The sequence below is a fragment of the Eurytemora carolleeae genome, unplaced genomic scaffold, assembly GCF_000591075.1.
Source record: "Eurytemora carolleeae unplaced genomic scaffold, Eaff_2.0 scaffold361, whole genome shotgun sequence".
NCBI lineage: Eukaryota > Metazoa > Arthropoda > Copepoda > Calanoida > Temoridae > Eurytemora > Eurytemora carolleeae.
Window position 1 is genome coordinate 247365 of NW_019396347.1, and position 13338 is coordinate 260702.

At 35.2% G+C, this 13338-nt stretch overlaps 1 protein-coding gene across 1 annotated transcript in view; it reads right to left on the minus strand.

Annotated features, from left to right (window-relative positions):
* LOC111701450 (uncharacterized) overlaps positions 1 to 13338 on the minus strand; it is a 35472-nt gene that overhangs the window by 5933 nt on the left and 16201 nt on the right. The window contains exons 3-18 of the mRNA XM_023472741.1: positions 10601 to 10716; positions 10171 to 10286; positions 9072 to 9152; positions 8275 to 8738; positions 7707 to 7771; positions 7113 to 7224; positions 6936 to 6978; positions 6411 to 6805; positions 6077 to 6208; positions 5603 to 5673; positions 3664 to 5535; positions 3215 to 3358; positions 3031 to 3097; positions 1621 to 2226; positions 1129 to 1271; positions 694 to 804 (exon numbers count right to left, since the gene is read on the minus strand). Of these exons, the coding sequence (XP_023328509.1) occupies positions 694 to 804; positions 1129 to 1271; positions 1621 to 2226; positions 3031 to 3097; positions 3215 to 3358; positions 3664 to 5535; positions 5603 to 5673; positions 6077 to 6208; positions 6411 to 6805; positions 6936 to 6978; positions 7113 to 7224; positions 7707 to 7771; positions 8275 to 8738; positions 9072 to 9152; positions 10171 to 10286; positions 10601 to 10698 (4520 nt within the window). The 5' untranslated portion in view covers positions 10699 to 10716. The remainder of the gene's footprint in view (positions 1 to 693; positions 805 to 1128; positions 1272 to 1620; positions 2227 to 3030; positions 3098 to 3214; positions 3359 to 3663; positions 5536 to 5602; positions 5674 to 6076; positions 6209 to 6410; positions 6806 to 6935; positions 6979 to 7112; positions 7225 to 7706; positions 7772 to 8274; positions 8739 to 9071; positions 9153 to 10170; positions 10287 to 10600; positions 10717 to 13338) is intronic.

Sequence of the window (13338 nt, forward strand, 5' to 3'; positions counted from 1 at the left end):
TGAATATTTGTCACCAAAATTCAAACCAAAAAGTATTAGAGTCACCACTCTGCTTCTTAGATAATTTTCATACTAAGGGGTTCCAAGACCAATTTGGCCTTAGAACATTAAGATCATGTAAAATTTTGCAATAATTTTTTTTTAGGAAAACAGTAAAAGTTCATACTGTTTGTACAATAATATCATTAAAAAAAAATATCTAAGATTTATGTCACTTCACTAATAAACTGAATCAACATTGTATAACAAATAGATCAGAGTTGGGAACTCTTGTATTGTGGATATCAGGATCAATGCTTGATCTCAATCTTTCGTTAATCTGCAGATAAATTCAATCTTTATTCGACTTCCCGTGAAGTGCAAAAAAAACAGCCACTCGGATGCAAAGGAATTTTACGTTAAACCAATGAGAGAACAGTTCCCACTATGGATATCGACATCAAACGATAGGAATTATAGGTATCCCAACACAGAGGTTCCCAGCTCGGATTTGATATTTATTCTAAGCTAGGGGAGTGTTTCTGAATTACAAATGTAGGCAATTAAGCAGTTTAATTGCCTACAATAATAGTTCAGAATATCTAAACGTCTGTAAACTGTAAATAAAATCACCTTCCTACTTTTAAATTAATATTAATTTGTCAAAAATCCTTTTTAAAAATCATAAACATTCCTTTTAAATGTTGAGCTAACCTATGTGTGAGAGCTCTGTGTTTACGAATATCCACCATCTTCTCTATCCGGGAGCTGCAGAGCCTACAGAGGAACCCCGTAACAGGGATCTTCTGGATGTTGTGCTTACTCCTAAAATACAAAGAAAATAAATTAAGCAGTTCTGACAATGTTACAGAGGGGCTCAGGAAAATGTTGTAGTTGGTTGCAATATCCTCTAAACTCATTAAACACTCGAAAGATCCATTCTAGAATTCTTTAATCCTTAAAATTGATAAAAATCTGATAATTTTTTAAAATGACTTAACACTTTTTTCCCTTTACCACTAAATAATCCTACATATGTAATGTATGTAATGTATGTAATGTATGCAATGTATGCAATGTATGCAATGTATGTAATGTATGTAATGTATGTAATGTATGTAATGTATTTTAAAATATATAAATGTATACCTAAGATGACCCACTAGCCTGGACTGCTCTACAAACCGTTTATCACAAACATGACATGAGTAACCATGTTTAACATGAAGGTGGGACTGCAGAGCTAGATGATGCTCAAGGTTCAGGTCACAATACTTGCAGGTAAACACAAGCTAAATGGTATATTAATTAACAGTTGTCAGGTCGGAATTTATGAATTAGAAGTAGTTAAGCTGACTAACCAAATATAGAGCTCATCGCATGATTTTTTAAATCAGTTAATCTTGACTTTATAATGACTGAACCCAACTTTTATAAAATCAACATTTATGGAAAAATAAATTGCTCATATGCTGACTCAAAATTTTTCAACTTTTAGTTTTGAATAATAAAAATGCCTTCTACACTAGATTTAGAAAAAAGAATTTTTTTGTAGGATTTAGCATAAAAATCTAAAATATTCCAATTTTCGCGCTGATGATTGAAGACAAATAAACAATTTAAAAATCTGCAAAATGATACCTTTCCCCCCTGCAGTTTAGCAGCAGCAAACTCTTTATGCTTCCTCTGCAGATGTTTCTCCAAAGAACTTTCAGAAATAAATCTTTTCTTGCAGTTTCTACTCCGGCATGGATAATTATGCGGTCTCTTCTTGTGCTCTTTTAACACTTTAGGATCGTTGAAATGAGTTCCACAAATAGAACATTCTTGATTCTTCACCCCTGTAGAGTTTACATGGTTTTCTAGGAAGTGTGCCTCTAACTTTGTTTTGTTAGGAAACCTTAAGTTACAGCTTTTACAAGGGAATTTGTGTGGTATGGCCGTGTGTTTACTAAAAGCTTCTCGAGATAGTTTAGAATCGTTACTTTTGGCGCAAATAGTTCCACATAGCTTACATGTGTACTTATCCTCAAAGCTCTTAGAGCGGCCATGTTTTTCTTCCACATGCTCCTTGAGTTTGATCGCCTTGATGAAGGTGCATTCACACTGTTCACACTCTAGTGTGTGCGGGGTCTCAATGTGCTCAGTGAAAAGTTTCTTCTCCCCTGCTACGAACCGTTTCTTACAGTGCTCGCACACTAGACGGTCGTTTTTACTGTGCTCAGTAGCTACGTGCGTTGCCAGGGCCTAGACAAATTAAGATATTTGAATTGCACTTTAAAATTTAACTTCTTGTTATACTTTTATTTGATATTATTTAATATTTAGTAATATAACTAGCTGAAGTGCCCGCGTTAACCGTGGAATTAAAAAATACTTGAAAAATAATTTAGATTTTGGAAGAAATTTAATTCAAAAAAAGAAAATATAGATTTTTAAAGCCTATGTTACCCCCGGGGTACCCATGGGTTCCCTCAAACTTCAGTCAATTTGGTCTTGCCGTTTGGCCAGCTATATAGCTTACATATGTATTTCCAAATATAAATATATGAGCGAAGAGCTTATTTTATAGATAATCAATAAAAAATACTAGAATAAAATACTTGCATTACTTATATTTTATTTAAACCTTGCTAACTTTTTAAATTGATTTTACTGGGTGATTTCCTAGAGAACGATTTAGTACATGGATCTTATATGTAACACATGGATATAATTGATCATGTGGCCGCAGCGCCCGGGCCCCTAGTCTGTCCTAGCCGCGGCGCTCGGCCCCTTAGCCTGACCTAGCCGCAGCGCTCGGCCTCACCTACCCTGTCCTAGCCGAAGCGCTCGGCCCAGAAATTGACTTGACCTAACCTAACCATAAATAATATTAATTTTGCTGAATTCATAACTGCAGGGCAAAACATGAAAAATGAAGAAATTACCATGGTTAAGCAAGCTGGTATATTTAGCTTAAGTTAGTAGTTACACACACATGTATATTTCACATGATAAGCTTATAATTTAAAAAAAAAGCAAGAACAAAAATTATTTTAAAAACTGCACCTGAGGGGTTACAAATTTGTGCTCACAATCGGCACAATGATGAGGATGTGGAAGTTTAAAATGCTCTCTGAGAAAAATAAAAATAAAAATATTGTAAAATAAAATAGAAGTTATTATAATTTGATGTTGCTGAAATTTTTTTTTATAAAGGCAAATTATAAATGCAATATTTTTAATTGTTTTCCTAAACTTTGTAGTTTCCGCAAACTGTTGCTGACACTGTCCACAATCCAGGAGAAGTCCCTTAACTACACCATGGGCATCAAGAAGATGCTTCTCCTCCTCTTCCTTACTCAAGAACTTCATAGGACAGGAGGTGCAAGCAAACCTAGGATAAAAATTAATTGTTTAAGTGACAGTATTAGTAATTTCAAATGACTCTCCATTAAAAGAGTGTCATGTCAATTTTCTACGGTCTTATTAAGATGATTCAGATATCCTTTTTAACCTCTCGGAAATGATTATTTCAACTGTGGCTTCACTGTAAAAGTATCGAATTTTACTTTTCCAGAAAATCTATTTCCAAAAAATGACATAAAACATAGAAAGGAAAAAAAGGAAAAAAGAAAAAAGGGGTTAATTGAAAATTTTCAAAAAATATTGTTTAGTATAAGAATTAGACAGCTTACTTACCTATGTGGTTCTTTTAAATGTGCCTCTAATTGTTGCCAGAAATCCCCAAAGCTTTGTTCACACATCTTACATTTTAATTCCTCATCTTTGTGCTCGCTTTGCATGTGCTTTTTTAACTGCAAACTCTTGACAAACTTTAGTTCACAAATATAACAATGGATCTTGTGAATAAGCTCTGTATGGTCTGAATACTCGTCAGGCTCTCCGGTAAAATCCAGTTTACACTCGACACAAACCAAAACAATAGGATGCGCTGTCCTCTCGTGTTTATTCAAGCTTGAAACATCAATGAACTTAAGCTCACACTTCTCACAGGGTTGGGAGTGTGGTGTCTCCCAATGTTGAAGATACTCCGGTATCTCTGTGAACCTTGCTCCGCACACGGTACAATCCGTCTTTATTTGATCCTCAGCCTCGTGACTGATGATTGTATGGAAGCGTAGCCTCGGCTCTGAGATAAAGTGGAGATCACAATCACTGCAGTCGAATGGATGGGGGAGTTTAGAATGTGATCGAATAAGGTTTTGTGATTCGAATTCAATCCCGCATTTGTTGCAGATTGGGTCAATGTGCTCAAGTGCTTCTTCAGTAGGTAGCTCCACAGAGCTGAAGACATGATTTTCATCTTCGGTAACCCTGATTCCGCCTTTCTTACAGTCAACTTTATGATTGGTAAAGATATGTTCCTCGAACTCTAGAATCCTAGTACTACCGTCCTTGTTGGTAAACTCAGTCTGACAATAGGAACACTGAAATTCTTTATTAAGTTCGGCTTGATGTGAACCCCAGGCATGAACATTTAACCGTTCAGCACTTGTAAACTTCTTAGGACAGCTTGTGCAACCAAATCTATGTTCAAGAGATATGTGCTCAGCAATTAATTTAGTTTGAACCTTACCTCCTAGTTTGGACAAAGTAATCCCACAAACTTCACATTCGAAATCATCTGAGGTTTTAGTCTCGTGAGATTTCATGTGTATGTTAAGTTTAGGTTTAGATATGAATATTTTATCACATATCTTACAGGGACATTTGTGCAGTCTTGCCCTGTGGCGTTTCACACTTGCTTTAGGAAACACAAGTCCACACAGGTCGCAAATTGCCTCCTTGGATGGTTCTTTAACAATCGTTGATTCTTCATCCTCCTCATTTTCCTCTTCATCATTCTTTAGGTCTTGATTAGTCTTTTCAGGCAATTTATTCTTTTTAGGCGACAATGTTTTGTTTTTGTTCAACCGTTCAGTCAAATTAATATCATCAGCAGAATCATCATCATCTGATAATTGTTTCAGTTTCTTGGATTTTTGATTTTCTTCTTCAGCATTATCAGACTCGTTTGAATCTTCAATATCAGCAGATTCCTGCTTTATGACCCTTCCAGACTTTCGTTTCTTATCAGAGATGCATTCAGAATCTTTACCTGAACTGCCTTTTCCAATCATTGGGAAAGATACATCTTCTTCGCTTTCTTCCCCTTCCTCTAGAATACTTTCCACACTTTCCGTGGATTCTTGGCGATTTATTTTCCCCGCATTTTTTCTTGATTTTACAGGAGTTTTGCCAACATTTACTCTTTTCTTCCCTTTTTCTGTTTGGACTGAGCTTTCCTTCAAGCTGCCAAATTTTGTTTTCCCGACACTTTTCCTTTTCTTCGCCGTTCCCTTTTCCTCATCATCGGATTCTTCCTTCTTACCCTTTCCTTTTATTCCACGTCGTCGTTTTCCTGGTTTGACTTTCTCTTTTTCGTCGTCGCTGTCGTCCGATGGAAGATGTTTGTTGGGACATACTGGTAAATGCTTCCTTAGGAAAGCCACAGTGACAAACTTTTTATCACATTTCTTGCATTCGAAGTCATGTGGGGCTTTTATATGTCTAAACAAACAAAAAATTTAAGTAAAAGTTAACTCTTTAAACAAATTAAGTTTCATAAAAAATATACCTTGCTAACGTGCTAGGACGAGAAAATTGCTCACCACATACACCGCATTCTGTGGAATCAATGGAACCAACCTGTTTAAACACATTTTTATTAAGTCTTCGTTAAAAACATCAGATCATAAATAAAATAAAATCATTATTTGCAGGGATTGCTTGAGGCATCTTTCCTTTGAGGCGGAGTTTCATAAGCAAACAAACAAACAAGCCATAATTCCGTAAAAGTTAGGGCTGAAACTTCGCCAAAAATAGCCATAACATACAGCCATTAATGTACCAATTGGTTACGACAATACAACAACATCTTAATTCAATACATTTTAATCAAGGGAAAATAAAATTAAATAACAAATAGGAAATTAACCAGACATTAGGTATTTTTGTTGTTGAAAATGGATCCTAACATCTAAGAAAAATCAAAAACATTCCAGATGAAATTTATTTACATCTCAGAAAAAATCAAAAATATTGAATTTACCAGATCATGAAGTGCGTTGACGTGATCCTCTAGGCTGGTTTGCCTGTTGAAGGTGAGTGGACAGAACTTGCAGCTGAACAGGTGAGGAGTGATAAAGTGACGGGTTAAAGATCCCCAGCTCTTATACTCCTCCTAATCAAACAACAAATGTAAAGAGGAGATCAAACCAGGGTTCAATAATTTTCATGCTTTAAGGGGAAAAAACGAGCTTTTTCTTTCCCCATTTTTAACTTTGATGCACAGAAATATATTTATTTTCCTAAAAACAAACAATAATAGCTCATTATTAATCTTGAACTTGGTTTTTGAAAGAAAGAAAAAATCTAAATCCAACCTTACAGAATTTACAAATGAACGGTCCAACATCAGGATCTATATACTCATCCCCGTCATCCCCTTCATCCACATCCTCATTCTCATTCTCACCATCTTCATCTTCCTCATTATCTTCATCTTCCTCATTCTCTTCGTCTTCCTCATTCTCTTCATCTTCCTCATTACTCTCATCTTCCTCATTTTCTTCATCTTCCTCATTCTTATTATCTTTAGCTTCTTCATTGACATTTTCCTCTTCCTCCTCCTTTACATTCTCCTCCTCCTCTTCCATAACTTCGTCTTCTTCTTTAACTACCTTTTGTTTTCCTCTCCTGCCTTTTTTATACTCTCCTTTCTTATCTCCTTGATTTCCACTTATATTTTTACCATTTCGAGTTCTGGTAGCTCTAGTGCCTAAACATTTTGAAACCTGTCATGATGACAACGAAATTGGTGTTTAAAATCACAACTCTTAACTGTGAACAAACACAAAACTAGAGAATTCTTTTTAAAAAGTAAAGATTAAAAACGTATTTTCCAATACCTCCTTGTTCTTGGTTTTCGTCCATTCCTTGTTCCTTTCCAACCTGGAAGTTTATTATTTTAACATTTTATCATGTTTTTCTTCAGTATCAAATAATTTTTTTTTGAACAAATAGTTTAAAAAGTTGAATCAAAATGAAGATATGTTGTGGATTTTTTACTAATTCTAGACTATTACCATGTTATCGATGAATGGAACAGATTGATTGATTGATTTTATTGGTTGATTGATTGATTGATTGTGCACGGTTTTCCTATGTCTCTCCATCGTCTTCTCTAATATGAACATCCTAGCAAAATTTTAAATATATTTTCCAGTCGACATTTTGAAAATGTAAAAAAATACAATTAAATACAGAAGAAATGGTAAAATGAAAGCTACTGCATAATTCAAAACCAACACATTAATGGCTTTGATTGATGCTTGGTAAAAATTATTTTATTCGTTTCATGCACCTTTTGGCCACTTTCCGTTTCACATCGTCGTAATTCTAGCTTAAACTTTTTCTTAATTGTTTCTGCAGCAGATTTGCAAAAATCACATTCAAAGAAAACCCACAATTGAAAATGTACAAGTTAAAAACTCTCGATATCTCATTCGGTTTCGAGATTAACAAAGCTTTTAATGATACAGTTTTGATTTACAAAGATTTTAAGGGTACCGTTGTAAATTGGAGGGTCATTAACAACGAAAGTCATTTTGACTAATTTTTGACATTTAAAAACCCGATCCAGAACATCATATTTAAAAAAAAATCATATCAACGCTTACTTGTTGCAACCAGGTTGAGTGCAGGAGACAGGGTGGGGCAAACCTTCATGACTCTCCAGTCTACCCTAAATATTCTCATTATTAGGAATAAAATCCAGATTGGGATTAATTTTAATTAAAAGTAGGATCATAATAAATAGCAAGATAAGGATCAAATCTATATTAGGATTAAAATCAAAATTATTATTTAGATTGGAACTTAATTAGGACTAGAATTATTATGAATAGGATAAATCATTCAGGATTAATAGCTGAAGTAGATTTAAGATAAAATTATAAATTAGGATTAATATCCAGATTAGGATCGGGATTAAAATCTAGATTCTTTATGACATTTCTGAAGGTCAATGGATTGGAAGATCGAAAAACTAAGAGTCAGTTGTATTTAACGGATTCTGCTTGTGAATAACGAGTTCTGGTACATTTGTATTAACAGAACAGCTCCGACCTCAGGAGGAATAATTTTAGAAGGATTAAAATTAAAATGAAGATTAGGATTAGAATAAGAATAAGGATTAGGATCAGGATTAAGATCAAAGCCCGATTGAGATTAGCGGGAGGTAGATACCTGAGCAAGAATTGATCCACAGATTCGACATTCTGATTTATTTCCACGTGGAGAATCCGTCAATCTTTGCTCTGATTCACCAACAATGGACGAATTTTGTTCTTTTAACAGAAACTGATCTTCCGACTCCTGTTTTTTAGCTTTTTCTTTCAAGGGGAGTTTTTTCTTTGTCTTATCTTTTTCATGATCATTTTCTTCATCGTCCTCCTCATTATCGTTATTTTCTTCGTGCTCCTTTTCACCCTCACTCTCTTCTTCTTCACCTTCATCCTCCTCATCCCCCTCTTCTTCATCACCCACCTCATTATCCTCACCCACATTATCCTCTCCCTCCTCACCCTCTTCTTCCTCACCCTCTTCCCCCTCTTCTTCCTCACCCTCTTCCCCCTCTTCATCTTCTTTCTCCTCGTCTTGTTCATTGTTCTTCTCTTCATCTAGATCTTGATCCTGGAGATTCGAGTTTCCTAGCATAAATCAATTTTAAATCTCAAAACTCGCAAATTTTATATTTTGAACTCTAATATAGTGGGACTCGTAAAATAGTGCAATTGTGCTCTACGCAATATTCACAGAACCGTTTCACTTGATATTTAAACATCTATTTGCCTTTTAACAACATCAAATATGTATCAGTTAGCTTGAATGTATCTTTTTTTTATTTCACAGTTCTATGGCCCACTGTAGTAATTGAATATCATGTACATTGATATAAAAATTGATATATAAATTGTTTGTACCTAATCATCATTTTGTTTTTTCTCTCCCCCCCCCTCCCTCCCCTATACATTTTGTCCTACCTAGTACAATATTGTCCTCGTATATCTCGTCCTCTATCTCCTCAATGTCCTCACCATTGTCCTCTGCAGGATTATCCCCGCCTATAAAATATTAAAAATACATAGTCATCTTCCCTTAAACGGGGGCACAATCCTTTTAACTGTGGTTGTTCTTATACTTATTGTTATTATTATAAAGTTGTTATCTCTTTTGATTGTTTGTTTGGATGTCCGATTATAACTCAGGAACCCCTTTGGCTCAAAATTTGATTGCGGAATTTTGGAGACCCTCGGGAGTGTTCTGTATTTGGTTTATAGATTTTAGGTTGAGTGGGTCTAGTTTTATAGGGTAAAATAGCTAAAATCGTATTTGCGAACAAGCGCGGGTAAACGGCGGGAGTAACTATGAGTACATTGGGCAACTCTGGGTTCTCAAGCTAGTATGAATATTGAATATAAAACTAAAATATCATTTCTTCATTAGTCAGTTGTCAAGATTTTCCCGCGGCCCCCATCCCCCATCAATATGATAGGAAGTTGTTCATAATTCAGGAAATTTTGTTTTAACACTACATATGTACAGTCCCACTACATATTTACAGTCCCACTACATATCTACAGTCCCACTACATATTTACAGTCCCACTACATATTTACAGTCCCACTACATATTTACAGTCACACTACATATTTACAGTCCCTCTACAAATTTACAGTCCCACTACATATGTAAAGTCCCATTCTTTATTTGATTTCCAAAAAGCTTCAAAAATGCAATTATTTACTAGAAAATCTTATATTTATAGAAATATTCTAACAAAAATTGGGACGTTTTTTTTATAGAATTTATTATTAATTTATTTTCTCATATTGAGCGGGGAAAAAACTTTAATAGTTTTAGCGCTCCGTGCAAACATCTCTAATTTATGGGAGAAAAAATGTTTTTTTTGAACAGGGGAGGCGGGGGAAATAAATTATTTTCAAAGAAACTGACGTTTCTTTTCCATGTAGTAAGATCAGAAACATCCAATAGAAATAAAAATAGTGTCTATCGATTCTTAGTTTCAATTTTTGGTTCTAGCAGAGGCGCAGTCTATTTATTCCGAACAATCCTTTTAACCTGTTTGTTCCTGAACTGGTTCCTCTCCATCCGATCCACTGAGGAGCAGATCATCTACATCAGCAGTAGCACTATCCTCCTTCTTTTCTTCCTTCTTCTTCTTCATCTTCCAACTCCTTCAAGATATAATCAAAAAATTGTTATCACTTATTTATAAAAAAAAATACTAAAATTCCTCGTTTGATAATTTTAAATTATAGCCAAGTCAAAATTTTCTCTGAGAAAGATGCGATAAAATGTTGTTGCTAATATTAAACAACCGGGAAACCACCTCCCCCCCCAACATCACCTACCAGCATAACGAATAATATAAAAATTAGGGAAACAAAAAGATTATAATTTCCTAAATCCAGATAAAGTTTGAGAATTAAACTAAGTATCTTAACTCAATCGCATTCAAAACTTTCCAGCTCTGACAATTAATCCTTACCTGGGCCCTGGTTTTTGTCGTTCGATATCCTCCTCTTCTTCCTCCTCCGAAGTGTGAGGAAGAGTGGTCCAGAGCTCACGGTTTCCAGAACGCGGCATTCTACATTATGTCAATCTGAAATATTAAGATGGGTCAGAATAATTCTGATGTTGGTAAATGAATAAAAACACAGAAATCAAGGTTCTGCCGAGTGGAGTAGATGGCGGAGAAGATAGTTCAAGTAGATGGTGAAGTTGATGGTGAAGTAGATGGCGGAGAAGATGGTGAAGTACACAAAACACAAACACAATAAAATAATGTCCTGCCGAGTAGAGTAGATGGTCGAGAAAATGGTGATAATGGAGTAAATGGTGGAATATATATTCTGGCGTATTGGTGAAGTAGATAATGGAATAGATGGTTGAGTAGATGGTGAATAAAATGATGGAGTAAAGATTCTGGAGTTGATGGTGAAGTTCAGATGGAGTTGATGGTGAAGTAGATAGTTGGGTAGATGGTTGAGTAGATGGTTGGGTAGATGGTTGAGTAGATGGTAGAAAAAGATGGTGGAGTTGATGATAGTGTAGATGGTAGAATAGATGGTCGAATAGATGGTGGAGTCAATGGTATAATAGATAGTAAAGCTAATAATGAAGTAGATGGTAGAGAAGAAGGTAAACAAGGGACTGGAGTATAAAGTGAAGTAGTGCATGGTTGAGTAGATTGTGGAATGCATAATGGAGTACATGGTGGACTAAATTGTGAAGTAGAGGTGAAGTAGCTTGCAGTTGAGAAGATGGTGAAGTACGTGGTGGAGTAGATAATACAGTGGATGGTGATGTGTGAATCGTGAAGTAGAAAGTGAAGTAGTTTGATGATGGAGTAGATGGTGCAGGGGATCGTGGAGTAGACTGGGAGGTAGATAATTAAGTAGATGGTGGAGTAGATTTTGAAGATGGGGGCGCAGATGATAGTGGGGATGGTATAGTAGATATTGTAGATGGTGGAGCAGATGATTGAGTAGATACTAAAGTGGATCGTGGAATATATGGTGGAGTACATGGTAGAGAGTATGAGGAGAGATGGTGACGTTGATAATGTAGAAGGTGGAGTGGATCGTGCAGTAGATGTAGAGTAGATAAGAATAGATGGTGAAGTTGATTATGTAGATTGTGAAGTGGATCGTGGAATTAGATGGTTGAGTACATAATAGAGTAGATGGAGGAGAGATGGTGAAGTTGATAATGTAGATGGTTGAGTGGATCATGGAATAGATGTTGGAATAGATGGTTGAGTTCATAATAGAGCAGATGGAGGAGAGATGGTGAAGATGATAATGTAGATGGAGGAGTGGATCATGGAATAGATGTTGGAATAGAAGGTTGAGCTCATAATAGAGAAGATGGAGTAGAGATGGTGAAGATGATAATGTAGATGGAGGAGTGGATTACGGAATAGATGGTTGAGTATATAATAGAGTAGATGGAGGAGAGATGGTTAAGATGATAATGTAGATGGTGGAGTGGATCATGGAATAGATGGTGGAAGCATCTTTTCTATTCCCCTTACTTAATTTGATATGTCACACTTGGACATTATACTCCTTCAGCATTTGGCAATTTCGTATATTTGTGGGTTTATTTTTTGTACCCAAATTTATTTTGAATAAGGCGGGTCGCTGGAGATTGTTTTAAGGTGATATCGTAGAATATGGTTAGATACGATGTAATGTCATGTAATTCACACAATTCGGTTTATTAAAACCTTAAAATTGAAAATTCCCCCGTTTAAAAGTCTAGAGGGGAGGGGCAAAGTCAGGTAAGGGCAACCCCCCCCCCCCGTGCGCCTCTTGAAACAATCACCTTAGAACTCGTCTTCTCAGTCTCATGCTATTCGAGTTATATTATAATTCGTGTAGTTTAAAACTGTGTGTCAAGGACTACATGGTTTGTCCTGTAATATGGGCTTCATAATCATAATAATTTGTCGAGAAAAGAATTATTTCAAAGCGTCATTACCAAGATAATTAAATAAATGGCAGGTGCTTCTTAATCACCTATTCTATAATGTTTAAGAAAATACAGGTAATTTCATCCTTATTAAAAAATTCTTTTCTATTGAGTCGCCATTTTTAAAAATACGGTTTTTTAACAACTTGAATTGAATACTTAAACTTCCTCTGTAAGATTTGTGTTACAAGGGTCTACAATAGAAAACTTCATGAGAAGTATGTATGTATGTCACATTTCTTCATCCTCAATGTACGTCCCCATTTCTATTCTATTTACAACAGCTGCTATGCGGGTTCCATATAGCTACCATTACTTTTTTGTCATTATTCCCACCCTTTATTTATCATCATAATCTCTTTAAATTTCCAAGAAATTATATCTGATACTTTTCGGTTTCTAGGGTTGGAAATTACGAAAATAAGCAAATTTGGATAAAAGTGGTATTCACAAATTCTGTTATTAAAAGGATGTTAAAATCTTAAAACGTAAATTAATCGAGAAGTTAAGCCCGACGAGCCCGACAATTCCACCAAATCCATTATAAATAAAATAAAACAATTTAGCTTGCTGATTTAATGGTGACAACCTATCGGCATTCTGCATGGACAAGATACTTTTTATCCCTTTAACTCGTTCGGCATAAACAATAATAAATGAAGGCTTTAAATTCACGATTTGATTTGAGCATATAAAAATCATCATTACATAAAAAAACGAAATGAAATCCTGCCAATAGACTAAATAGTT